We start from the raw sequence: 24,526 nt of genomic DNA, 5'->3' as shown, positions 1-24,526 counted from the left end.
AGCGATCACTGCCTCATTGCCTGCATCCGTAATGGGTCAGCGGTCAAACGACCAATGTCAAACGCTCCCTGAAACATTTCAGCGAGCAAGCCTTTCTAATCGACCTGGCCCGGGTATCCTGGAAGGATATTGACCTCATCCCGTCAGTAGAGGATGCCTGGTTATTTTTTTTAAATGCCTTCCTCACCATGATTATGTTAAGATTGATAGTTTTTTACAAGGTAAGTTTAATGCTAGCTAGCAACTTACCTTGGCTTCTTGCTGCCCTCGTGTAACAGGTAGTCAGCCTGCCATGTAGGCTCCTCGTGGAGTGCAATGTAAGGCAGGTGGTTAGAGCGTTGGACTTGTAACCGGAAGGTTGCAAAAACGAATCCCCCCTGAACAAGGCAGTCAATCCCCGTTCCTAGGCCGTCATTGAAAATAAGAATGTGTTCTTAAATCTGACTTGCCTAGTTAAATAAAGGTGTAAAAAAATAAAATAACAAATTGGCAAATCGGAGGCCTAAAATACCAATTGTTATGAAAACGTGAAATCGGCCCTAATTAAATCGGCCATTCCGATTAATCGGCCGACCTCTACCTGCAACACAAACTCAAAAAAGTTTTGGAACACTGTAAAGTCCATGGAGAATAAGAACACCTCCTCCCAGCTGCCCACTGCACTGAGGATAGGAAACTCTGTCACCTCCGATAAATCCACTATAATTGAGAATTTCAATAAGCATTTTTCTACGGCTGGCCATGCTTTCCACCTGGCTACCCCTACCGCAGTCAACAGCACTGCACCCCCCACAGCTACTCGCCCAAGCCTTCCCCATTTCTCCTTCTCCCAAATTCAGTCAGCTGATGTTCTGAAAGAGCTACAAAATCTGGACCCCTACAAATCCGCCGGGCTAGTCAATCTGGACCCTTTCTTTCTAAAATTATCTGCAGAAATTGTTGCAACCCCTATTACTAGCCTGTACAACCTCTCTTTCGTGTCATCTGAGATTCCCAAAGATTGGAAAGCAGCTGCTGTCATCCCCCTCTTCAAAGGAGGGGACACTCTTGACCCCAAACTGCTACAGACCTATATCTATCCTACCCTGCCTTTCTAAGGTCTTCGAAAGCCAAGTCGACAAACAGATTACCGACCATTTTGAATCCCACCGCACCTTCTCCGCTATGCAATCTGGTTTCAGAGCTGGTCATGGGTGCACCTCAGCCACGCTCAAGGTCCTAAATGATATCGTAACCGCCATCGATAAGAAACAATACTGTGCTGCCGTATTCATTGACCTGGCCAAGGCTTTCGACTCTGTCAATCACCACATCCTCATCGGCAGACTCAATAGCCTTGGTTTCTCAAATGATTGCGTCGCCTGGTTCACCAACTACTTCTCTGATAGAGTTCAATGTGTCAAATCAGAGGGCCTGTTGTCCGGGCCTCTGGTAGTCTATGGGGGTGCCACAGGGTTCAATTCTTGGACCAACTCTTTTCTCTGTATACATCAATGATGTCGCTCTTGCTGCTGGTGAGTCTCTGATCCACCTCTACGCAGACAACACCATTCTGTATACTTCTGGCCCTTCTTTGGACACTGTGTTAACAACCCTCCAGATGAGCTTCAATGCCATACAACTCTTCGGTGGCCTCCAACTGCTCTTAAATACAAGTAAAACTAAATGCATGCTCTTCAACCGATCGCTGCCTGCACCTGCCCGCCCGTCCAGCATCACTACTCTGGACGGTTCTGACTTAGAATATGTGGACAACTACAAATACCTAGGTGTCTGGTTAGACTGTAAGCTCTCCTTCCAGACTCAAATCAAACATCTCCAATCCAAAGTTAAATCTAGAATTAGCTTCCTATTTCGCAACAAAGCATCCTTCACTCATGCTGCCAAACATACCCTTCTAAAACTGACCTTCCTCGACTTCGGCGATGTCATTTACAAAATAGCCTCCAATACCCTACTCAATAAACTGGATGCAGTCCATCACAGTGCCATCCGTTTTGTCACCAAAGCCCCATATACTACCCACCACTGCGACCTGTACGCTCTCATTGGCTGGCCCTCGCTTCATACTCGTCGCCAGGTCCCGTGTGGCTCAGTTGGTAGAGCATGGTGTTTGCAACGCCAGGGTTGTGGGTTCGATTCCCACGGGTGACCAGTATGGAGAATTTTTTTTAATGAAATGTATGCATTCACTACTGTAAGTCGCTCTGGATAAGAGCGTCTGCTAAATGACTGAAATGTAAATGCAAACCCACTGGCTCCAGGTCATCTACAAGACCCTGCTAGGTGAAGTTGCCCCTTATCTCCGCTCACTGGTCACCATAGCAGCACCCACCTGTAGCACGCGCTCCAGCAGGTATATCTCTCTGGTCACCCCCAAAGCCAATTCCTCCTTTGGCCGTCTCTCCTTCCAGTTCTCTGCTGCCAATGACTGGAACAAACTACAAAAATCTCCGAAACTGGAAACACTTATCTTCCTCACTAGCTTTAAGCACCAGCTGTCAGAGCAGCTCACAGATCACTGCACCTGTACATAGCCCATCTATAATTTAGCCCAAACAACTACCCCTTCCCCTACTGTATTTAATTATTTTGCTCCTTTGCACCCCATTATTTATATTTCTACTTTGCACTTTCTTCCACTACAAATCTACCATTCCAGTGTTTTACTTGCTATATTGTATTTACTTTGCCACCATGGCCTTTTTTGCCTTTACCTCCCTTATCTCACCTCACTTGCTCACATTGTATATAGTCTTATTTTTTTCTACTGCATCATTGATTGTATGTTGTTTTACTCCATGTGTAACTCTGTGTTTTTGTATGTTGTCGAACTGCTTTGCTTTATCTTGGCCAGGTCGCAATTGTAAATGAGAACTTGTTCTCAACTTGCCTACCTGGTTAAATAAAGGTGAAATAAAAAAATAAAAAAATAAAAATTGTATATAGACTTATTTTTCTACTGTATTATTGACTCTGTTTGTTTTACTACATGTGTAACTCTGTGTTGTTGTATGTGTCGAACTGCTTTGCTTTATCTTGGCCAGGTCACTATTGTAAATGAGAACTTGTTCTCAACTTGCCTACCTGGTTAAATAAAGGTTAAATAAAAAAATAAAAGGCACAGTCAACTTAGTGTATGTAAACTTCTGACTCACTGGAATTGTGATACAGTGAATTATAAGTGAAATAATCTGTCTGTAAACAATTGTTGGAAAAATTACTTGTGTCATGCACAAAGTAGATGTCGTAACCGACTTGCCAAAACTATAGTTTGTTAACAAGAAATTTGTGGAGTGGTTGAAAAACTAGTTTTAATGACTCCAACCTAAGTGTATGTAAACTTCAACTGTAGTACATTCTATGCATGGTCTTAAACTGCAGTAATTTATGTCTGAGATTCTATGAACATGATTGGGCATTCTAACATAACAACCATTCGTCAACATGAATAGCGTCTCCCAAGTCTTCCTCACATTTTAGTTTGACATGTTTTGTGTCATCGGGGAAAGCCTTTATCAATCCTTGACACAGTTTGTTAATCAACTTTAGAGGTTTGTCAGACAGTCTTACAATATTTTCAATCTTTTTGCTTATCCAGTGTTTGCTGCTCAGAGAAAAATGTTGTCTGCTACAATTCACCTCAGCTCAGTCACAGACTGGTCTTCCCTGGCTGCCTGATCCCGATGAGACCCCTGTCACCATCTGATCCTGCTCAGATGAGGCATGACAAAGAATTACATTGGTGTACATTTATACATGGTATTAGCCATGAATAGAATCAATGGTTCAACAACTGAAATTACCATTATTCCCAGATCCCAGACTGTAGTCTACCCATCAACTCAAGATGGAACTTTGTATCCATTCATTGATTGTTATAATATAATGCAAAATTCACCTGTGCTCTGTAGACTGGTCTTCCCTGGCTGTCTGATCCTGCTGGGACACCTGTCACCATCTGATCCTGCTAAGACATGATGAGCATAGTGTTGTGTACTTTCTGCGCACCATGACAGTGAAGCCTGTAGAGCTGTTTATACCGTGTCAGTGGGAAAAATAGGGAATTAGCTAGGGAAACTGACATATCAATAATGTTACATTGCCATACTGACTAATAAAAACTTGCATTGTGCTGAAAAACGTCAGAATATCGGTCTTTAATCGTTTGGACACTGGTTTCATCGTTTGATTCAGGTCTAGTGTGATTGAGGCAAAAATAATAGCTAAAATTTGCTAGCTAGCTAACGTTACCCATCTTTTGGCTAGCTCTGCTAGCTGATGGTACATCATCAAATTTACTTCTGTTGAAACGGGACAAAACAAAGGCTACAAAACATTTCCATACAACAACAGCTGTTAGATACTGCTACCTGACAGATAGCTAGAGGCTAGCTAAAGCTGAACTGGCTGTGGTAGCTACTAGTTAGCTAGTAGAGGGGATGAAACATTATCTAACGTAACATGTCAGTTACACTACTAGCTCAGAACTAGGAATATTTTTTTTCCCTTTGTCAAACAGCAGTTACCTTGCCAGCTAGATTAGTCAACTAAAGAGAGTAGCCATTTTCTGCCATGCTTGCTTTTACAACTCAGAGAAAAAGCACAACACAGACAGCAGCTGCCTCTGTTCATCTCTTCCGTGCCTGTCCTATACACCAGCCTTTCAGAAGCTTTGCCTTCACACAGCCTGTCTGCAAGCTCTGTGGTGACTGTGCGGTCCTAAATCCTGCTGTCTGAAACCGGAAAACAGCCTACCCAGAATGTGGGTAGGCTGTCCCCAGTAGAAGTTGCACCCCTGGGTTTAAGTATAATTTTAGTATGACTGAAGCTTTTAGTGAGAGGTTTAATGCTTTAACATTTAATCATTTTTATCCCCCCCCAAACTCAGAATCATTATATAAATAAGCACATTTAATTTTGTCTGGCTTACCATTCCAAATAAAGATAAATATGTTTTGCTTATATACACTGAGCAAAAATTATAAACGCATGTCAAGTGTTGGTCTCATGTTTCATGAGCTGAAATAAAAGATCCCAGAATAGTTACATAGGCACCAAAAGCTTATTTTTTTGTTACATCCCTGTCAGTGAGCATTTCTCCTTTGCCAAGATAATCCATCCACCTGACAGGTGTGGCTGATTAAACAGCATGATCATTACACAGGTGCACCTTATGCTGGGGACAATAAAAGTCCACTCTAAAATGTGAAGTTTTGTCACACAACACAATACCACAGATGTCTCTTGTTGAGGGAGCATCTAATTGGCATGCTGAGTGCAGGAATGTCCACCAGAGCCGTAAGCAGAGAATTGAATGTTCATTTCTCGACCATAAGCCGCCTCCAATGTCGTTTTAGAGAATTTGGCAGTACGTCCAACCGGCCTCACAACCGCAGACCATGTGTATGGCATCGTGTGGGCGAGCGGTTTGCGGATGTCAACATTGTGAATAGAGTGCCCCATGGTGGGGTTATGGTATGGGCAAGCTAAAACTATGGACAATGAACACAATTGGATTTTATCGCTTGGCAATTTGAATCCACAAAAATACCGCAATGAGATCCTGAGGCCCATTGTGAGGCCCATTTTCTTTTGGAGGTATCTGTAACCAAAAGTTGCCTATCTTTATTTCCAGTCATTAAATCCATAGATTTGGGCCTAATGAATGCATTTCAATTGAATGATTTCCTCATATGAACTGTAAAATCTTTGAAATTGTTGCATGTTGGTTTATATTATATTATATATAATTTGAAAAATGAGTCGTCTGGAGTAGGCAGCGACATAAGTAAATAAGTAAACTGTGATATGACTAAAGCGTTAATCAGTGTAATTTTACATAAATAGACAGGTATTTGCCTCACCATGGTTGCAAGGTCTTGTCAAAAAAAAGTTTGTTCCTTGCTGTAGAAGGAGCAGGCTGGCCACAGATGGTGTCTCAGCTGCATTAGATCCTACTGCTTGACAACCTGCTGTCTGACAACAGAATTATACTCAGAGTAAGAAAAGAAGGACAGTGTCAGATTGAGACAGAGGGAAAGAGGTAGACCTATGATGCTGATTATCTCTCTGTCAGTTCAGTTGTCAGTGGTGTTGAGCCATGTCTCAGGTGACTCTCTCATGGAGCCCAGAGATGGGTGTGGCTGCATACTTTGTGATAGCATAGGCTGCTGTTCCCCTCTCTCTGCCCCTTGCTCGATGGTAGCGCTCTGTGATAGAGGTCTTCATGGGACCAATAAGTTGGATCCGTTCCGTAATGGACCTGGGGCTTTCCTACCTGGACCAGATATGCATAAATACATGTGTTAAATATAGAGAGACCCGCAAGCGGGAGAGGTGCCGCTCTAGCAGGCAGGGAGGGGTTGTACTGTGAGCGAGTGACACGGGGAGGAGGGAGTGAGAGACCGCAACTAACCAAGCCGACTCGTGCTATAGTAGGCTAATCGCTGCCATAGCTAGGTTATTTATCATCAAATACTATTTACGTAGTACCTGTGTTGGCCTGCATCAAACCGGGAGAAACTAGTTAAGCTAGCTAACAGTAGCTAGCTAGGCTAACTGAGGTTGCAGTGCATGTGCTTTCTCGTCTTACTGTTACAAATGACAACTCCATTCAGATTATTAAGTAGCAGCCTACCTGTTGGCTCCTGGTCGTTGTATCCTCCATTAACTTCTAATTCCATCATTTTAATTCCATTGATTAGATATCTCCTAATTTCTGCTACACACTGAGCGAGGCTCTATGACCATAGCCTATTGCCGCTTTGATGACTCATGATTGGCCAACAACAAGCTCCACTCTCGTGAAAAGCAAGAGGAGCAGTATAAATGATAAAATATCTCTCTCTTTATACACTGCAGCAGTCTCGTTCTGATCTGTACGGTCCCTTCCGGACAAGTCAGTTAAAATTACACATACCTGAGACCCGTGACAATCAGATCAGACCCGTGACATTATTTAGAATTCTGGATCCGGACCCGCTCGAGTCCCGGATCGGGTCTGTACTCTGTGATGGTGCTCTGTAGTAGTGAGTGGGCATCAACAGGCATGTATTAAAATGCTGAGCTCTCATATCCTTCCTGTCTGCATGCTGTCAGGGATGATGCCAATTCATCTACACTGGTACGTGTCCCAAGTGGCACCTAGGGTTCTGGTCAAAAGTAGTGCACTAGGGATTTGCGATGCAACCCACTGTGTACTGCGAAGTAAAAGGGGAAAATTAAGTGTGAACGATCTTTTATTGAAATTGATTGATTGCATATAAAATGAATGGATTAAGGTTAATGGATTTACTGTATTGTGTACTTTAACCTATTTAAAAAGAGTTTTGCTCTACAGAAAAGAGACTTATGTTGGTACCTTGTCCATGGTGTATAACTGCAGGCTATTTGTTTCTGTCAGAGGATTACCTCTGCCTCTGAATAACTAATGGTCCTAATTTCTGAATGTGTTGAAACGTCTCTCAGTGTAATACTATGGGTCTGTGTCCGAAATGGGACCCTATTCCCTATTTAGTGCACTACTTTTGACCTAAGCCCTGTTAGCCCTGGTCAAAAGTAGTCCAATATACAGTGAATAGGATGCCATTTCAGACACAACCCAGGTTGCTGTTGCATAAGTGTGCTAAATTGACGGAATGGCCGTGTTTTATGCAAGACTAATCCACACTGTCAGTCCATTTAGAGTTGCCCCACGTCTCGGCGAGCTAACGAAAATATAACCAAAAGGGCCTCTCTCAACTCTGGCACACCCCTCCGGGTCAGTTGACCTACAGCCAGCCCAACATGCTCTCTGTCTGGGTTGCCGCCAGGTCATATCCCTCTGCTGCTGACGAACACCTCAGACCTCTTCATCAGCAGCACCCTCAGGTCTCTCCATCCATCACAGTAGCCATTTGTTGAATGAATAAATGACACAAGGTAGAAAGCATATCTTTCCTTTTAACACCCCTCATAGCAACTCCTTTGCAGCTTGTTGTTGACTGTCCAGTTCTGTGGTATATTGTTCTGTAATCTACTGGCTGGGTCTGCCTGCCAGGGGGAGGGATACAGTAGGGCTGTGCGCATCCCAAATGCCACCCTATTCCCTTTATAGTGCTACTTTTAACCAGGGCCCAATAGTGCACTATATAGGGTGCTGTTTGGGCCACTGTAGGAGTTAGAGGACCTCCCTGCATTCCTGGCAGTTCTTTATTCAGAATTGACCAAAAAAGGCTCTTCAAGGTACTCCATTTCAGTACAAGGCTATCTGAGGGACTTTTCTCACTCTTGAGTAGGAAGTTGGCTTAGCTTTGTGGTTTGAGTTTATTCTGTTCTATTATTTAAGGTAGTACCTATAGTCCAGTTGTTTGAGCATGAAACCCCAATTTCCTGGTGCTGTTGAGATGTTGTTGTTGAGGTGTTGTTGAGGTGTTGTTGAGGTGTTGTTGTTGTTGTTGTTGTGCTGTTGAGGTGTTGTTGTTGTGGTGTTGTTGTTGTGGTGTTGTTGAGGTGTTGTTGTTGAGGTGCTGTTACCTCTGGAAAAGTGACTCCGTGATGGCTAGAGTAGCGTTCAATGGTATCAAATGTATATCATGGAGACTTCATTATGATACACAGTCCAAATTAAAGGTAGCTATAGTGGCTTATTAGTATCCTTCAGTAACTTTTTCTCCATCAGGGTAATTTACCATACTATAGCATATGTATAGCATATGAGTGTAACTATTTGTTTGATGTGAGACATGAACGCCCATCCGTAGCTCATATACCCAGGCCGTGATGTAGATAATGCTCTGAATCACAAAGCATGAATCATTCTTCAGTGTCTCTGTGAGAGTGAAGAGAAACAAACAACAATTTATATATGAGTACTAGAGTGGACAGCAGATAACAAAAACAACACACAGGACTCTGGTCAAAAGTAGTGCACTATGGAATAGGGAATAGGCTGTCATTTGGGACGCATCCTATGGTGCTTCACTGTTAAGGCTGCTCACTCTTTCATTTCCTATAGCCTGTGTGACTGTGTCCCCTGTGTTTTTCAGAAAAGCTATTAATTTGTGTTTTAATTACACTGCTCAAAAAAATAACAGGTGGAAATTATAGGCAATTAGCAAGACACCCCCAATAAAGGAGTGGTTCGGCAGGTGGTGACCACAGACCACTTCTCAGTTCCTATGCTTCCTGGCTGATGTTTTGGTCACTTTTGAATGCTGTCGGTGCTTTCACTCTAGTGGTAGCATGAGACGGAGTCTACAACCCACACAAGTGGCTCAGGTAGTGCAGCTCATCCAGGATGGCACATCAATGCGAGCTGTAGCAAGAAGGTTTGCTGTGTCTGTCAGCTTAGTGTCCAGAGCATGGAGGCGCTACCAGGAGACAGGCCAGTACATCAGGAGACGTGGAGGAGGCCGTAGGAGGGCAACAACCCAGCAGCAGGACAGCTACATCCGCCTTTGTGCAAGGAGGAGCAGGGGGAGCACTGCCAGAGCCCTGCAAAATGACCTCCAGCAGGCCACAAATGTGCATGTGTCTGCTCAAACGGTCAGAAACAGACTCCATGAGGGTGGTATGAGGGCCCGACATCCACAGGTGGGGGTTGTGCTTACAGCCCAACACCGTGCAGGACGTTTGGCATTTGCCAGAGAACACCAAGATTGGCAAATTCGCCACTGGCGCCCTGTGCTCTTCACAGATGAAGCAGGTTCACATTGAGCACATGTGACAGACGTGACAGAGTCTGGAGACGCCGTGGAGAACGTTCTGCTGCCTGCAACATCCTCCAGCATGACCGGTTTGGTGGTGGGTCAGTCATGGTGTGGGGTGGCATTTCTTTGGGGGGCCGCACAGCCCTCCATGTGCTCGCCAGAGGTAGCCTGACTGCCATTAGGTACCGAGATGAGATCCTCAGACCCCTTGTGAGACCATATGCTGGTGCGGTTGGCCCTGGGTTCCTCCTAATGCAAGACAATGCTAGACCTCATGTGGCTGGAGTGTCAGCAGCTCCTGTAAGAGGAAGGCATTGATGCTATGGACTGGCCCGCCCGTTCCCCAGACCTGAATCCAATTGAGCACATCTGGGACATCATGTCTCGCTCCATCCACCAACGCCACGTTGCACCATAGACTGTCCAGGAGTTGGCGGATGCTTTAGTCCAGGTCTGGGAGGAGATCCCTCAGGAGAACATCCGCCACCTCATCAGGAGCATGCCCAGGGATTGTAGGGAGGTCATACAGGCATGTGGAGGCCACACGCACTACTGAGCCTCATTTTGACTTGTTTTAAGGACATTACATCAAATTTGGATCAGCCTGTAGTGTGGTTTTCCACTTTAATTTTGAGTGTGACTCCAAATCCAGACCTCCATGGGTTGATAAATTGGATTTCCATTGATTATTTTTGTGTGATTTTGTTGTCAGCACATTCAACTATGTAAAGAAAAAAGTATTTAATAAGATTATTTCATTCATTCAGATCTAGGATGTGTTATTTTAGTGTTCCCTTTATTTTTTTGAGCAGTATATATTGTTATTATTAATCACCGTCGGCAGGTAAGAGCCAATTTATGCTTGATCCGAAAATGTGGTCGGAGGCTCCGTATTGATGGTGGCATGCAGAGGCTAAATTGAGCTTCATACCGCACTACCGTGTGCCTCTCAAAATGTGTAACAGTGCAGAGGGCTCCGTATAGCTCCACATTGACATGATTGGTTGAGGTAGGTGAGGTCAGGAGGTCCTGTATAAACACAGACTCATCTCCTTAACAACTTCCTTCACAACAGCTCTATATGTATGACACATATAGCCTCCTGTCTGTGTATGGAGTCCATCTGAACTGTACTGTGCTGGTTTGGATATTTTCTTTTCACATTGTCCTTTCCAGTACGCTTCCAGCAACTATCGTGGATGTGTAATCAGGCCAGCCCAGTACAGCTCAGCTTGGTTTGGCTCGGTTTGGCCCTATTGTGTGAATTAGGCATGTGGCTATGTTTTGTCTGATGCCATATACTGGCTGGATGAGTTAACAATGAGGCCAATGCATGGATGAGAGAGAAACTTTGGGCATAAATGTAACCTTTGAAATGATGTCATCTCACCCCTACATTTTGGCGGTCAGTTGTAAGTTGCATGTGTTTGTCTACAATGAAATGTTTTCATATTCAACAAGAGGGTGTTTTTCTCTCTTGCAAAACATGTGTGTTGTAACTTGAGGAACTCTACACATCTGATCTGACAGGTTAATTTTTAGGTGTGTCTCAAATAGCACCCTATTCCCTGTACCAGGGCCCTAAAGTGAAGGGAATAGGGTGTTATTCAGTAACTGACAGAGTGATTGATTGTTTTTGTTTTCTCAGAGCTGAACATGGAGTACAACCCCTCTGACCATCCTCGGGCCAGCACAATATTCCTCAGCAAATCTCAGACGGATGGTGAGTGGCTCTCAATCAATCAATAAAAAATGACGAATCTTTGACGTCACTCAACAGGTGCATTTAACATGGACATACTGGTAGGCCCTGTACTCCACGTTCAGGCCTTTAGCTAAAACTAAAACCAGGACTGCGTCCCAAATGGCACTCTATTCCCTACATAGTGCACTACTTTTGACCAGAGCCCTATGGACCCTGGTCAAAAATAGTGCACTATGTAGGGAACAGGGTGCCATTGGGGACGGACCAGGGTTTTTTCCTGACCATGTGACCTGACCAAGAAAACACACAGGTTTATCAGGGAAAACTCATGGATACTGGCAATACAGTATAACCTCTGTATTATGTTATAAAGTAGGATATTCCCAGATCACAAGACTGCTTCCAGTGAACACAGACAGCTCAGCTCTGTGTGGTAATGTATGCCTTGCCCTGGGGTGTTTCCCTAGAAGTACTACAGTATCTACAGCCTCAGGGATTCTCATCCTATCACACTGTTTTTCACTGATAAATCTTTCCATTTTACTAGGAAGGATTTTAGAACACCACAGTGATTCTAGGAACTTTGAGTCATGCTTAGCTATGTTATACTGTAACAAGACAGTATTCGCATAGCAGGCTAAGTGACACAATTGTCCAGGATAGAAGCTACATTTGATACATACTATTGTTAAGTGAGAGCCAGTGATAGTTGTGTGTTTGAGTTGAACAGGTAAATTAAGTAGACGGCTTTTGGTTGTTTTTCAGTGGAGTTGTCTAGCAAAAATGGTGAGTAGTGTATATGTACAGTAATACTGAGTGCTTCTGTTTCCCCCTAGCTGTGGAGTAATGTCTGCCTCTAATACTCTCTGTTCATAACCAGTAACCAGCCCTAACCATAATGAATCATCTCTGATAGTGTGATATTAACCACTTTGTTCTCTTTGTGCACACTTTGATACGCTTCTTGCTGTACAGTATGTTGCAAATAACGCATGTAGGGTCCATAGAAGCGTTGCTGTTTCAGTGCAGAATGTCTTGCTGATCATGCTGAAACTCTCATCTACCATTGTGCTTTTTTCTATTGCTTACGCAATCTCTAGGACAGTGGTATTCTAACTTTTTCAACGGGGACCCCATTTTTTTCACCAGAATTTCTGGGAACCCCATTTTTTGGGCACGAATTTCTCGCAAACCCACCCCATCCCAAATCTAATGACAAAACCTTAAAATCTGTACATTTAGATTTTTACATCAACAAAACCTTCAACTCATTACATTTTCATCTCTTATCAACCAATAAATACATTTACTCAATAACATTTTATTTTTCAAAATGTATCTTTCTCAAAACATTTGTATATTGTCCCATAAAATAACCTGTACTCTTAATTTTTTGTAAAAAAACAACATCATTTTGACGACCCCACTGCAGTTCGTGACCCCGACTTTGAATCCCGCTGCTCTAGGACAATGCTGATAACAAAGGATTAAAGCCTTTCTCAATCCTTCTCTTTTTATCTCTGTTTAGTGCGTGAAAAAAGAAAGAGCCTCTTCATCAATCATGTGAGTATTAAATACGTATTAAATATAGATTCAGGCTAATATATTATTTCCTTATATTGGACAGTTAATCTTTGTAACTGATTCATAATAATGTATGAATTGCCCATGGTAATTCCTTATTGTTTTACAAGTTAACACACATTGACGAGTCAAAGGTAAGGTACAGCATTATTTATGTGTGTCCTCCATGGATCCATTTCATTGCTACTCATGTGACATCATGTTAAATTCATATAGTTAGGGCTGACTTGCATCATTCATGGTAGCATGTTAGAGGTGAAGGACCCTCTGCATTATGGACAATGATTAGCAATCTTTAAATAGTGAATACACAATTATCTCTTAATTTGCCATGCATGTCCATCGCATGCTACATTTGAGGAGGTAGCCTCAGTAGAAACCTTATTTAATGTATCAATATGCCCTCTAGTAACAACATGCCCTCGACTAATGGTCAGCTTTTATAATTGCAGCAATATAGGGATGTGTATTTGTAATTCTATGTCGTTATTGTAGCATGGATCAACTAGAAGAAAACATAGCTCCTGTTCCACCATCTTCCTGGATGACAACACAGTCAGTCAGCCCAATCTTAAATTCACCATCAAATGGTGAGTGAATGTCCCAGTTCCATTTACATGGGTTGACCAATGGGACAGACAGAAAGTACTGGTTGTGACAAATGCTTTAACAACTACCCTTCTTTCTTTACAGTGTATCTCTTGCAATATATTACCATATAAAGAATAGGTAAGAATACCCTATCACTTTGAGCAAGCAATGCCTTGAATGGAGAGTTTGGTTAGCTAGTGTAACAGTCCAGTAAAACATTTGACCTTTGAGCGTTCCTGAATGACCTGTTTCAGGGACACAGATGGAGGAATGCGGCAAGACATTTTTGACGAGAAGCTTCACCCTCTCTCGGTAACAGCCAATGCAATCAGTTCCCGTGTTCATATTGACCCACTGTGTGTGTGTGTGTGTGTGTGCGCCTTTATGTATGAATCTATACATTTAGTTTTATACAGTGACCATGTTCGTATCATGTTCTTCTACTCTCTTAGAAATCTGAAGTGCCGTCTGACTATGACAAACACGACCCCGAGCAGAAACAGATCTACCGCTTCGTCCGGACGCTGTTCAGCGCTGCTCAGCTCACTGCAGAATGTGCCATTGTTACACTGGTAAAGGAGGGGGACTGGTTGACTCCATTGTTTGCGTCCCAAATGGCACCTGACCCTATACCCTACATAGTGCACTACTTTTGACCAGGTAGCTTACCAAACTTGTTTCATCAGAGGTGTCATAAATTAGACCTATATATTTTTAGAAAAGTTAATTCTCAACTCGTCTGACACCTTCTCAGACAGGGCAGACAGAACTCCTGTCCACCAAGTTATTCTCTCCCCTTTAGCTACAGCCTTTTATGTTTGATCAACTGGTGTCCTGTTGGTTACTGTCTGCCTGTCTATCCTCGGTCAGACACGGGCTTGGAGTGTTCCTGTCTCAGGCTGATCACCATGTGAGTCAGTCTGTCAGAGGCTGCTAACTAGCCTGTGGCTACTTCCCAAATGGCACCCTTTTCCCTATTTAGTGCACTTCTTTTGACAAAGGCCTATATAGGGAATTGAGATGCAGGCCGAATCTGTCAGAAGAAGCCTCCTAACTAGCCTGTGTCTGTAGGCGGCTGGCAGCCAGTTTCAGAGCCTGTGATATTCACTGACATGAGCAACAGTGGAGGAAAATTAGGCCAACCACCAGGGGCCAAAGCCAGTTAGCCACTGTGTCCTCTACTGTACAAACGTACAGTAAAAGGCCTGGGACTACTACTCTACTGCCAGAGGAACACACAGATGGTCTGCAGCCAGAGCAGAGCTAACGTCAGCATCACAGAAGCACATTCTCCACGTACCAAGTGACATTTCGATGCACCAACATTGTGGTCTTGTTTACACACATCCTTGTCTTCTCTCAGGAGGTCATCCTGAGAGGGGGAGTAGGGGGAGGGAGGGAGGAGGGCCCTGGGGGCTGAGGGGAGCTGTGGGAGCTGTGTGGGAGTAGGGAGGCTGTGTGGGAATAGGGGTGAGGGAGGGGTGAGTGGGTTGGAGGAGGGATGGGGGGGCTGTGTGCGATTAGGGGGAGGGAGGGAGGGATGGGGCTGAGGGGGGTTATGTGGGAGTGAGGGGAGGGAGGGAGGAGGGATGGGGGGCTGTGTGGGGCTCTATGGGAGTAGGGGGGAGGGATGGAGGAGGGATAGGGGGCTGTGTGGGGCTCTATGGGAGTAGGGGGGAGGGATGGAGGAGGGATAGGGGGCTGTGTGGGGCTCTATGGGAGTAGGGGGGGAGGGATGGAGGAGGGATAGGGGGCTGTGTAGGGCTCTATGGGAGTAGGGGGGAGGGATGGAGGAGGGATAGGGGGTGTGTGGGGCTCTATGGGAGTAGGGGTGAGGGATGGGGGGCTGTGTGGGCCTCTATGGGAGTAGGGGTGAGGGATGGAGGAGGGATGGGGGGCTGTGTGGGGCTCTATGGGAGTAGGGGTGAGGGATGGAGGAGGGATGGGGGGCTCTATGGGAGTAGGGGTGAGGGATGGAGGAGGGATAGGGGGCTGTGTGGGGCTCTATGGGAGTAGGGGTGAGGGATGGAGGAGGGATGGGGGGCTGTGTGGGGCTCTATGGGAGTAGGGGTGAGGGATGGAGGAGGGATAGGGGGCTGTGTGGGGCTCTATGGGAGTAGGGGTGAGGGATGGAGGAGGGATAGGGGGCTGTGTGGGGCTCTATGGGAGTAGGGGTGAGGGATGGAGGAGGGATGGGGGGCTGTGTGGGGCTCTATGGGAGTAGGGGTGAGGGATGGAGGAGGGATAGGGGGCTGTGTGGGGCTCTATGGGAGTAGGGGTGAGGGATGGAGGAGGGATAGGGGGCTGTGTGGGGCTCTATGGGAGTAGGGGTGATGGATGGAGGAGGGATAGGGGGCTGTGTGGGGCTCTATGGGAGTAGGGGTGAGGGATGGAGGAGGGATGGGGGGCTGTGTGGGGCTCTATGGGAGTAGGGGTGAGGGATGGAGGAGGGATAGGGGGCTGTGTGGGGCTCTATGGGAGTAGGGGTGAGGGATGGAGGAGGGATAGGGGGCTGTGTAGGGCTCTATGGGAGTAGGGGTGAGGGATGGAGGAGGGATAGGGGGCTGTGTAGGGCTCTATGGGAGTAGGGGTGATGGATGGAGGAGGGATAGGGGGCTGTGTGGGGCTCTATGGGAGTAGGGGTGAGGGATGGAGGAGGGATAGGGGGCTGTGTAGGGCTCTATGGGAGTAGGGGTGATGGATGGAGGAGGGATAGGGGGCTGTGTAGGGCTCTATGGGAGTAGGGGTGATGGATGGAGGAGGGATAGGGGGCTGTGTAGGGCTCTATGGGAGTAGGGGTGAGGGATGGAGGAGGGATGGGGGGCTGTGTGGGGCTCTATGGGAGTAGGGGTGAGGGATGGAGGAGGGATAGGGGGCTGTGTGGGGCTCTATGGGAGTAGGGGTGAGGGATGGAGGAGGGATAGGGGGCTGTGTGGGGCTCTATGGGAGTAGGGGTGATGGATGGAGGAGGGATAGGGGGCTGTGTGGGGCTCTATGGGAGTAGGGGTGAGGGATGGAGGAGGGATGGGGGGCTGTGTGGGGCTCTATGGGAGTAGGGGTGAGGGATGGAGGAGGGATAGGGGGCTGTGTGGGGCTCTATGGGAGTAGGGGTGAGGGATGGAGGAGGGATAGGGGGCTGTGTGGGGCTCTATGGGAGTAGGGGTGAGGGATGGAGGAGGGATAGGGGGCTGTGTAGGGCTCTATGGGAGTAGGGGTGATGGATGGAGGAGGGATAGGGGGCTGTGTGGGGCTCTATGGGAGTAGGGGTGAGGGATGGAGGAGGGATAGGGGGCTGTGTGGGGCTCTATGGGAGTAGGGGTGATGGATGGAGGAGGGATAGGGGGCTGTGTAGGGCTCTATGGGAGTAGGGGTGATGGATGGAGGAGGGATAGGGGGCTGTGTAGGGCTCTATGGGAGTAGGGGTGAGGGATGGAGGAGGGATAGGGGGCTGTGTAGGGCTCTATGGGAGTAGGGGTGATGGATGGAGGAGGGATAGGGGGTGGTGTGCCTCAGGTGAGAAGAGGTGGGTTAAGAGGGAGTTCACAGAAGGTTAATGTATGAATCAAGCTTCAGATACGGGTCAGATATGGCTCTGCGTGTGCCACGCATTATCAGGAGATGAACATACTAGTTAGGCAATAGGGTGTTATTTGGGAAGCAAATATCACAAAGGTAATTGCCTCAATTACCTCATGACTTTAGTATTCATTTTCCCACTGTGTTTTTCAGGTGTATGTTGAGAGGCTGCTGACGTATGCAGAGATAGACATTGGCCCAGAGAACTGGAAGCGTATGGTACTGGGAGCCATTCTGCTGGCCTCTAAGGTCTGGGATGACCAGGCTGTTTGGAACGTAGACTACTGCCAGATCCTCAAAGACATCACCGTGGAGGACATGTAAGAAGAAAATAAATCAGGATGTTATTTTCAATAGGGACTCTTCTGCTGGCTAATTTTAGCTGACCTGTTTTGCTGCTCACATTTAGTGTGTACACAGGTTTTCTGAAAAGCTCAGACTTAAAGCTTTACTGACTTCCTGTAGGTCTGACACTGGACCACATTGTGAAATCAAAACCATGTACTGTACATTCAACAATTTGTTTTTACACTGATGTTTTGGATACGTGTCCCTAATATGTTGGTGTCGATCTCTAGGACAGTGAGCTGTCTCTGTATGACTGCCATCAATTGTTGTGATAAACATATATTCTCCCTTTTTTCTCAACAGGAACGAGCTGGAGCGTCAGTTTCTGGAGCTTTTGCAGTTCAACATCAACGTTCCGTCAAGTGTTTATGCCAAGTATTACTTTGACCTGCGCTCACTGTCAGAGACCAACAACCTGAGCTTCCCTCTGGAGCCCCTGAGCCAGGTCAAAGCCCAGAGACTAGAGGTGAGCCACCACTCAATCTAGCTGTTTATCAATAACTACATTTATTTAGAAAGCCCTTTTTACATAAGCAGCTGTCACAAGGTGCTTTTACAGTAGCCCGGCCAAGACGGAAAGAGGAAGCAGAGGCTATGCAGTACAGGGTAGGCCGGGTTACTATAGAGCACTTTGTGTCAACGGCTGATCTGAAAATGGCTTGTGTTGATGGCAGCTGATCCTCTGAATAGTCTTGGTTTAACACTTTAACTACATCTTCTACATCTTTTAGTCTATGCCCGAAGGGCAGTAACAATTCTGTTCAAGCGAGTTTGTTTATCGATTCATCATGTTTGTTGCTCCTAAAGGCGATCTCAAGGTTATGTGACGACAAGTACAAGGATGCCAGGAGAGCTGCCAAGAAGCGCTCAGCGAGCGTGGACAATCTGGTCGGGGTGCGATGGGTCCCTGCCATCCTTTCCTAACAACCAGGAACATAGACCATACCTGAGGCCGGGCCTGAGGCCGGGCCTGAGGCCGGGCCTGAGGCCAGCATGGTAAATTTCCCAAAATTCCCAGGTTTTCCAGAATACCTGATTGGAGGATTCCAGATTTCCTGCTGATTCCGGGAATCATCCAGTCTAGATTCCTGGGAATTTTGGAAAAGTTACCCGAATTCTGCAACCCTAACCTGGATAGACAGACCGACCTTGTCCCTGTCACAGATAGATGCCTTCACAGTGCCTCCGCTCCTGTAACACACGGAAGAGCTCTCTACAGGACTGGTAGTTCACTGACTGTTAAGAGAAAGAAAAATGAAAGCTGCTTTGTGATACAACACAAAGATGACTGTTAAGAGATCTCATGACATCACAGTTTCCTGTGGACAGCAGCAGCCAGGTGACCATCAAGACCATCAGAAGTAGCCAGCCAACCATCACTGTGGCAACATTAGCTTTATGTGTTGTAGCAGCAAACCAGAGAAGTTGTCAGAAAACAACATTTCAGTGACATTTGACCTCTTTTCCCGGGTCGTACCAAACGAAAGAAAAAGGACTGAAACAGGTGGACGACCTGAACTTGTCCATTGAGAAACATGTTTTTTTCCGGTTTCCATTGAAAACGTTTTGCTATGGCGTGCACTAATGAATACGATCATGGGTCCTAGACTGTCCAAGCTGGTGTGGCACGACAGACAGTTGGTGGCCTTTGGAGATGGTTCTGTAGCTTTTAGTGAAAGGGTTTTTATTCATTTTGTGTTCATAAGGTTGTTTTCACTGCCTACTGCTATAGCCGACCAAACCCAAGTACCTGCAGACAGTATTTGATCAGGTAAAACAGCATTCTAGCTGTGCAGGCGTTTCTACTGGAGATCTACATTCAAATTCCAGAAGCATTTAGTTCTTAATGAACACAATTATTTTGTTCATGTTCAAACAAGTTGACCATATTACTTTACTACCCACTGGGCAAAAACTGGTTGAATCAACGTTGTTTCCACATAATTTCAACAAAATAATTCAATGTGATGACGTTGAATCAATGTGGAAAACTGATTGGATTTGAAAAAAGTATTATTTTCACTGAACTTATAACCTAAACTTTGTATGCAAATAAGAAATAGACGTTGTTCCCAGTGGGTACCTTTCCACTAGTATATCTCCCTAGTTACTGTACATCCCAATACTCCGAATGTTATATTCAGATATGCATTCATCAATGATATACTACATGGCCAAATGTATGTGGACACCCCTTCAAATTAGTGGATTCGGCTATTTCAAACACATCTGTTGCTGACAGGGGTATAAAATCGAGCACACAGACAAACATTGGCAATAGAATGGCCTTACTGAAGAACTCAGTGACTTTCAATGTGGCGCCGTCATTAGAAGCCACCTTTCCAACAATTCAGTTCATCAAATTTCTGCCCTGCTGGAGCTGCCCTGGTCAACTTTGAGTGCTGTTATTGTGAAGTGGAAACATCAAGGAGCAACAACGGCTCATCCACAAAGTGGTAGGCCACACAACCTCACAGAAAGGGACCGCTGAAGTGCGTAACGCGTAAAACTCGTCTGTCCTCGGTTGCAACACTCACTACTGATTTCCAAACTGCCTCTGGATGAACGTCAGCACAAGAACTGTTTGTCGGGAGCTTCATGATATGGGTTTCCATGGCCGAGCAGCCGCACACAAGCCTAAGATCACCATGCGCAGTGCCAAGCGTCGGCTGGAGTGGTGTAAAGCTCACCGCCATTGGACTCTGGAGCAGTGGAAATGTGTTCTCTGGAGTGATGAATCACATTTCACCATCTGGCAGTCCAACGGACGAATCTGGGTTTGGCGAATGCCAGGAGAACACTACCTGCCCGAATGCATAGTGCCAACTGTTAAGTTTGGTGGAGGCTGTTTTTCATGGTTCGGGCTAGGCCCCTTAGTTCCAGTGAAGGGAAATCTTAACGCTACAGCATTCAATGACATTCTAGACAATTCTGTGTGTCTAACTTTGTGGCAACAGTTTGGGGAAGGCCCTTTCCTGTTTCAGAATGACAATGCTCCCGTGTACAAAGCGAGGTCCATACAGAAATGGGTTGTCGAGATCAGTGTGGAAGAACTTGACTGGCCTGCACAGAGCCCTGACCTCAACCTCATCGAACACAATTGGGATGAATTGGAACGCCGACTGAGACCCAGGCCTAATCAAGAAGAGTGGAGGCTGTTATAGCAGCAAAGCGGGGACCAACATTAATGCCCATGATTAATATGTGTCCACATACTTTTGGCCATGTAGTGTATATGTGAGTGATTTAGCTACTGTGAATGTGTCATCCACAGGATTCCAAGTAGGTTATATTGACAAGAAGGTGACCATTGAAAGGATAGAAATGGGTTATCATACTTGATACACCGTGTGAAGCATGTTTTTGTTTTAGAACTCGATGTTTTAAGCTACAATGTTTCTTTATTTGTTTAAGAACAAAAACCTGAACACTGAGCCAACTTCTATATAACATAGCTCCTCCAAACGTTATACAGTTTGATTTTGTCTTATAAATATATTAATATTGTTATATTCATGATCAACTTTTATTTGTGTTTTTATCATTGTCAAGAAGACCCTACTGACAACTGAAGCACTACAATTGTATGAATTATTTTGAAATTAAACTTTGTACAGTGTATAATCAAGTATTAAAGTGATGATGCGATCATTAACTTAATTTTGAAATATTTATATGGAGGCGTTGATCCATGTTTGTAATAAAAGAACATGTCTTTTGATTTTGATTCATTTATTTTTGGGTGAAAACTATTTGTACAGTTTAGAAATCCAAGAGGACAACACATGAAAGTGTAAAATACACTTATTTCCAAAGCGTTTGTCTGACTGTTGTATTAATTTATGTTTATATGTAGAGAACTTGTTAGATCATGTGTGTATGCTAATCACTAAATCCCCCTATTAGCAGTCTATTTGTAGCCAATGTGGAGTTGCGAGCTAGTTAGCTGTGTGCTAGGATGGACAGAAGCCATACTGTTACATATCCAACATGTAGCAGCTGTCGTCTTGACATGACCATTAAAATGGCTTCATGGAGATGTAAACTCGCGTTACCATACCCCCAAAAATGCGTCCTAATAGCACCCAATCCTTATGTAATCCACTACTTTTGACAAGGGCCCATACGGCTCGGGTAAAAAGCAGTGCACTATATAGGAAATAGGGTGCCATTTGGGATGCACACCAAGTATCATTAATCATGCTGCTATTTCCGAACGTATGTGAGGAAGCCTGGATATTGAGGTTAATGGACAGGAGGCCAAGGTCACCACCATTTGGGCACAAAGCTACAATTCTCATTATTGTCCTATAACCTTTAACCTGGTAACCTCAATTTGAATAACATTCTATAATCACTATGGTTCTTTTATGTAGACCCGACCAGTTGTCTTAGCTCAGTGTGTTTTGTTGAAATATCCTAGCAATGGTTTGATGGTAACATGATTTGGACGTGATAATAATAGCAGAGAGAGAACCCTGCCTGGCATCACGGAGCTGTTTATAACACTTGAGAGACATCTATAGTCTAGTAGACATACACTCTGGGGAACTGAGAACTTGAGCCACTTCTCTACAACCAAATGAGGTACTTGGATTTTAAATGGACTGAATTGAATCAAAGTGAATTGATTGAGTTGAACTGAACTGGATTGATTGGACTGAAATGGACCCTTGCTGAGTAATCTGGATTGGATCAAGGTATACAGACAGGATCTCTATGGGATGAGCTGCTTGTTGTTTTTATCATGGAGAAGACGGGCCTAATGGAAATACTCTTCATTACTTTCAATCACAACGTCACTTTTCTGGGTAGGTTTTCCTTTCCGCTATGTGGACATACTGTACTCTATGTAAATGAGCCTGTAGATGCTGTATGTATGGGATAGTTAATGTTACTAACATGAAGCTTTTTTCCCAAGAGTATCTAACACTAAAATAATGTTTGTTTTACTTGCAATGACTGTGCTATGTGGTTGTCTTACCTACCTTAGTTGAATACACTGACTGGAAGCTGCTCTGGATAAGAGCGTCTGCTAAATGACCAAAATGTAAATGTTTAAATGTGTGTGAGTGAATATTTAATTGATTTGCTGTTACTGCAGGGAAGACATGGATGATCTTGATGGTGGTCCTGAGGTTACTCATCCTCCTGTTCTCTGGCTATCCCCTCTTCCGGGACGAGCAGGAGCACTTTGTGTGCAACACCATCCAGCCAGGCTGTACCAACGTCTGCTTCGACGGCTTCGCTCCCCTCTCCCTCTTTCGCTTCTGGCTGTTCCAACTGATCATGCTCTGTCTCCCTCACCTGATGTTCATCTCTTATATCATCCACAAAGTATCGTCAACTCTCCGTATCAGAGGGAACTATTTCTCTGGAAGCAGAAGTCAGACCGGAGCAGGCACTCTGTGTGCCCCTCTACACGCTCTACCAAAAGGAACACCTAACTTTGTAAGTGCCTATCTTCTGGATGTGATACTGCGGATTCTGCTGGAGGCAGCGTTCAGTGCCAGCCAGTACTACCTCTATGGCTTCTCTGTCCCCAGGAGCTTCCAGTGTTATGAATTCCCCTGTACGTCCATGGTGGAGTGCTACGTATCCAGCCCCACAGAGAAGACCATCATGCTCAACTTCATGCTGGGGGCTGCGTCCCTGTCTCTGCTACTGAACTTGGCAGATCTTGTGTGCTCTGTGCAGTGGATGGTGACACAGAGGCCAAGGTCAAAGGGCAGACGGTTGATGAACGGTGGGGTTGGGGAAGACATGGAAGCCCTGTACAACCAGAACCACAACACCCCCAAAACTGTCCTCAAGAGAGGACAAAGTCACATTGACAAACCAACCTCGAACTGTAACCCAAATGGTGACCTTTCACACCGAAGAGTCAGAATAAATGATGAGACTCGCATTAGGGTGTCTGCCCAACCACTGCAGCGGAGCAGGCTGCCGCGAAGGGATGCAAAGATTGAACCGCCTTTTCACCCCATACCTATGGGGGCTCCATGGAGCGGGCGCTTTGTTCATCCCAACCACATCTCCCGTTCATCTTCCGTCCCTCTCTCCCGGCGGTTAGAGAGAGACCCAGTAGTAGTGTCACGCCAATTTACACCCTCACCAATGTACAGTGGTCGGAGGCATGGCCAGTCCACCATGGTAGACGCAACACTCCTGGAGCAGCATTATGATAGCGCAGAATCCCGTGATAGGCTCCTGGATGACGTCAACCTGCAGGAAGTAAGGGGATCCTCAAGCTCTTCCAGTGATTCTTCTTCCTCATCAGATGCTCAGTAAAGTAGATAGGTCTAAATAAAACAATGTAATTATATACAAGGCAGCAACACAGCAATGGGAATGCTGTCTTTTTTAGTTCAACAACTCTGATGATTTACTCTTTACATACACTTAAATTCATTTTTCCCCAAAATGTAATAATAGGCTACATTGCATTTTGCTGTTGTGACCTCACTTTCAGCTCTACAAACAGAATGTGTTCACTGTATGTGTTAGCTAACAGAATTAGAATGGGTGATCCAATGAATGCCAGTTAGTTGACCTTTAAGAGCACTCCACTGTTGTTCAGCTCACACGGTCTTTCGTTGGGTTCCCAAACAGTCAGACAAGACTGACATGCCCCGACTCATCAGAAGCTAAGACCACTTGGAAAACTGAGGGTAACAAAGGAACATTACTCCTCCACCAGGGTGGCAGGTAGCCTAGCGGTTAAGAGCGTTGGGCCAGTAACCGAAAGGTCGAATCCCTGAGCCGACTAGGTGAAGAATCTGTTGATGTGCCCTTGCGCAAGGCTCTTAACCCTAATTTATCCTGTATGTCACTCTGAATAACAGTGTCTGCTAAATTAATACATTGTAAATGTCAGGAGAGGTTTTACAGGAGGCCAGTGATGGAAAAGTTGAGGTGAATGCAAGGCCACCTACTGTCAACAATGCTGTGGATGTCAGCTCAAGTGTAAATTACATTTAAAAGTCAAACACAATGCGCTGCTCTACAACGTGCCTTGGATTGAATCCTG

The 24,526-nt window shown here is 45.3% G+C and overlaps 2 protein-coding genes across 5 annotated transcripts in view; both read left to right on the top strand.

Moving 5' to 3' along the window:
* LOC115169826 (cyclin-Y) overlaps positions 1 to 18,982 on the top strand; it is a 32,455-nt gene extending 13,473 nt beyond the window's left edge. The window contains exons 3-13 of one of the 4 annotated variants that reach the window (XM_029725820.1): positions 11,341 to 11,415; positions 12,163 to 12,183; positions 12,926 to 12,960; positions 13,092 to 13,115; positions 13,477 to 13,571; positions 13,675 to 13,710; positions 13,827 to 13,884; positions 14,025 to 14,144; positions 17,302 to 17,468; positions 17,800 to 17,962; positions 18,304 to 18,982. In XM_029725820.1, coding sequence (XP_029581680.1) covers positions 11,341 to 11,415; positions 12,163 to 12,183; positions 12,926 to 12,960; positions 13,092 to 13,115; positions 13,477 to 13,571; positions 13,675 to 13,710; positions 13,827 to 13,884; positions 14,025 to 14,144; positions 17,302 to 17,468; positions 17,800 to 17,962; positions 18,304 to 18,420 — 911 coding nt within the window. In that variant the 3' untranslated portion in view covers positions 18,421 to 18,982. The remainder of the gene's footprint in view (positions 1 to 11,340; positions 11,416 to 12,162; positions 12,184 to 12,925; positions 12,961 to 13,091; positions 13,116 to 13,476; positions 13,572 to 13,674; positions 13,711 to 13,826; positions 13,885 to 14,024; positions 14,145 to 17,301; positions 17,469 to 17,799; positions 17,963 to 18,303) is intronic. The other 3 variants (XM_029725821.1, XM_029725822.1, XM_029725823.1) reach the window with 3 other exon arrangements.
* Positions 18,983 to 20,618: 1,636 nt separating this feature from the next.
* On the top strand, positions 20,619 to 23,842 carry LOC115169825 (gap junction delta-4 protein-like). Its single transcript, XM_029725819.1, has 2 exons — positions 20,619 to 22,307; positions 22,601 to 23,842. Exons 1-2 carry the CDS (start codon positions 22,244 to 22,246, stop codon positions 23,785 to 23,787), a joined length of 1,251 nt encoding a protein of 416 aa, XP_029581679.1. The 5' UTR covers positions 20,619 to 22,243; the 3' UTR covers positions 23,788 to 23,842.
* The last annotated feature ends 684 nt before the right edge of the window (positions 23,843 to 24,526 follow it).

Source organism: Salmo trutta, chromosome 31, assembly GCF_901001165.1.
Source record: "Salmo trutta chromosome 31, fSalTru1.1, whole genome shotgun sequence".
NCBI classification, from domain to species: domain Eukaryota; kingdom Metazoa; phylum Chordata; class Actinopteri; order Salmoniformes; family Salmonidae; genus Salmo; species Salmo trutta.
This window is presented reverse-complemented; position numbering and strand designations above follow the sequence as displayed.

Bases quoted from the DNA above. Each gene is read 5' to 3' on its own strand.
- LOC115169825 (XM_029725819.1), top strand. From the start codon at position 22,244: ATGGAGAAGACGGGCCTAATGGAAATACTCTTCATTACTTTCAATCAC. The intron at 22,308-22,600 runs GTAGGTTTTCCT...CTGTTACTGCAG, and splicing joins TCACAACGTCACTTTTCTGG to GGAAGACATGGATGATCTTG.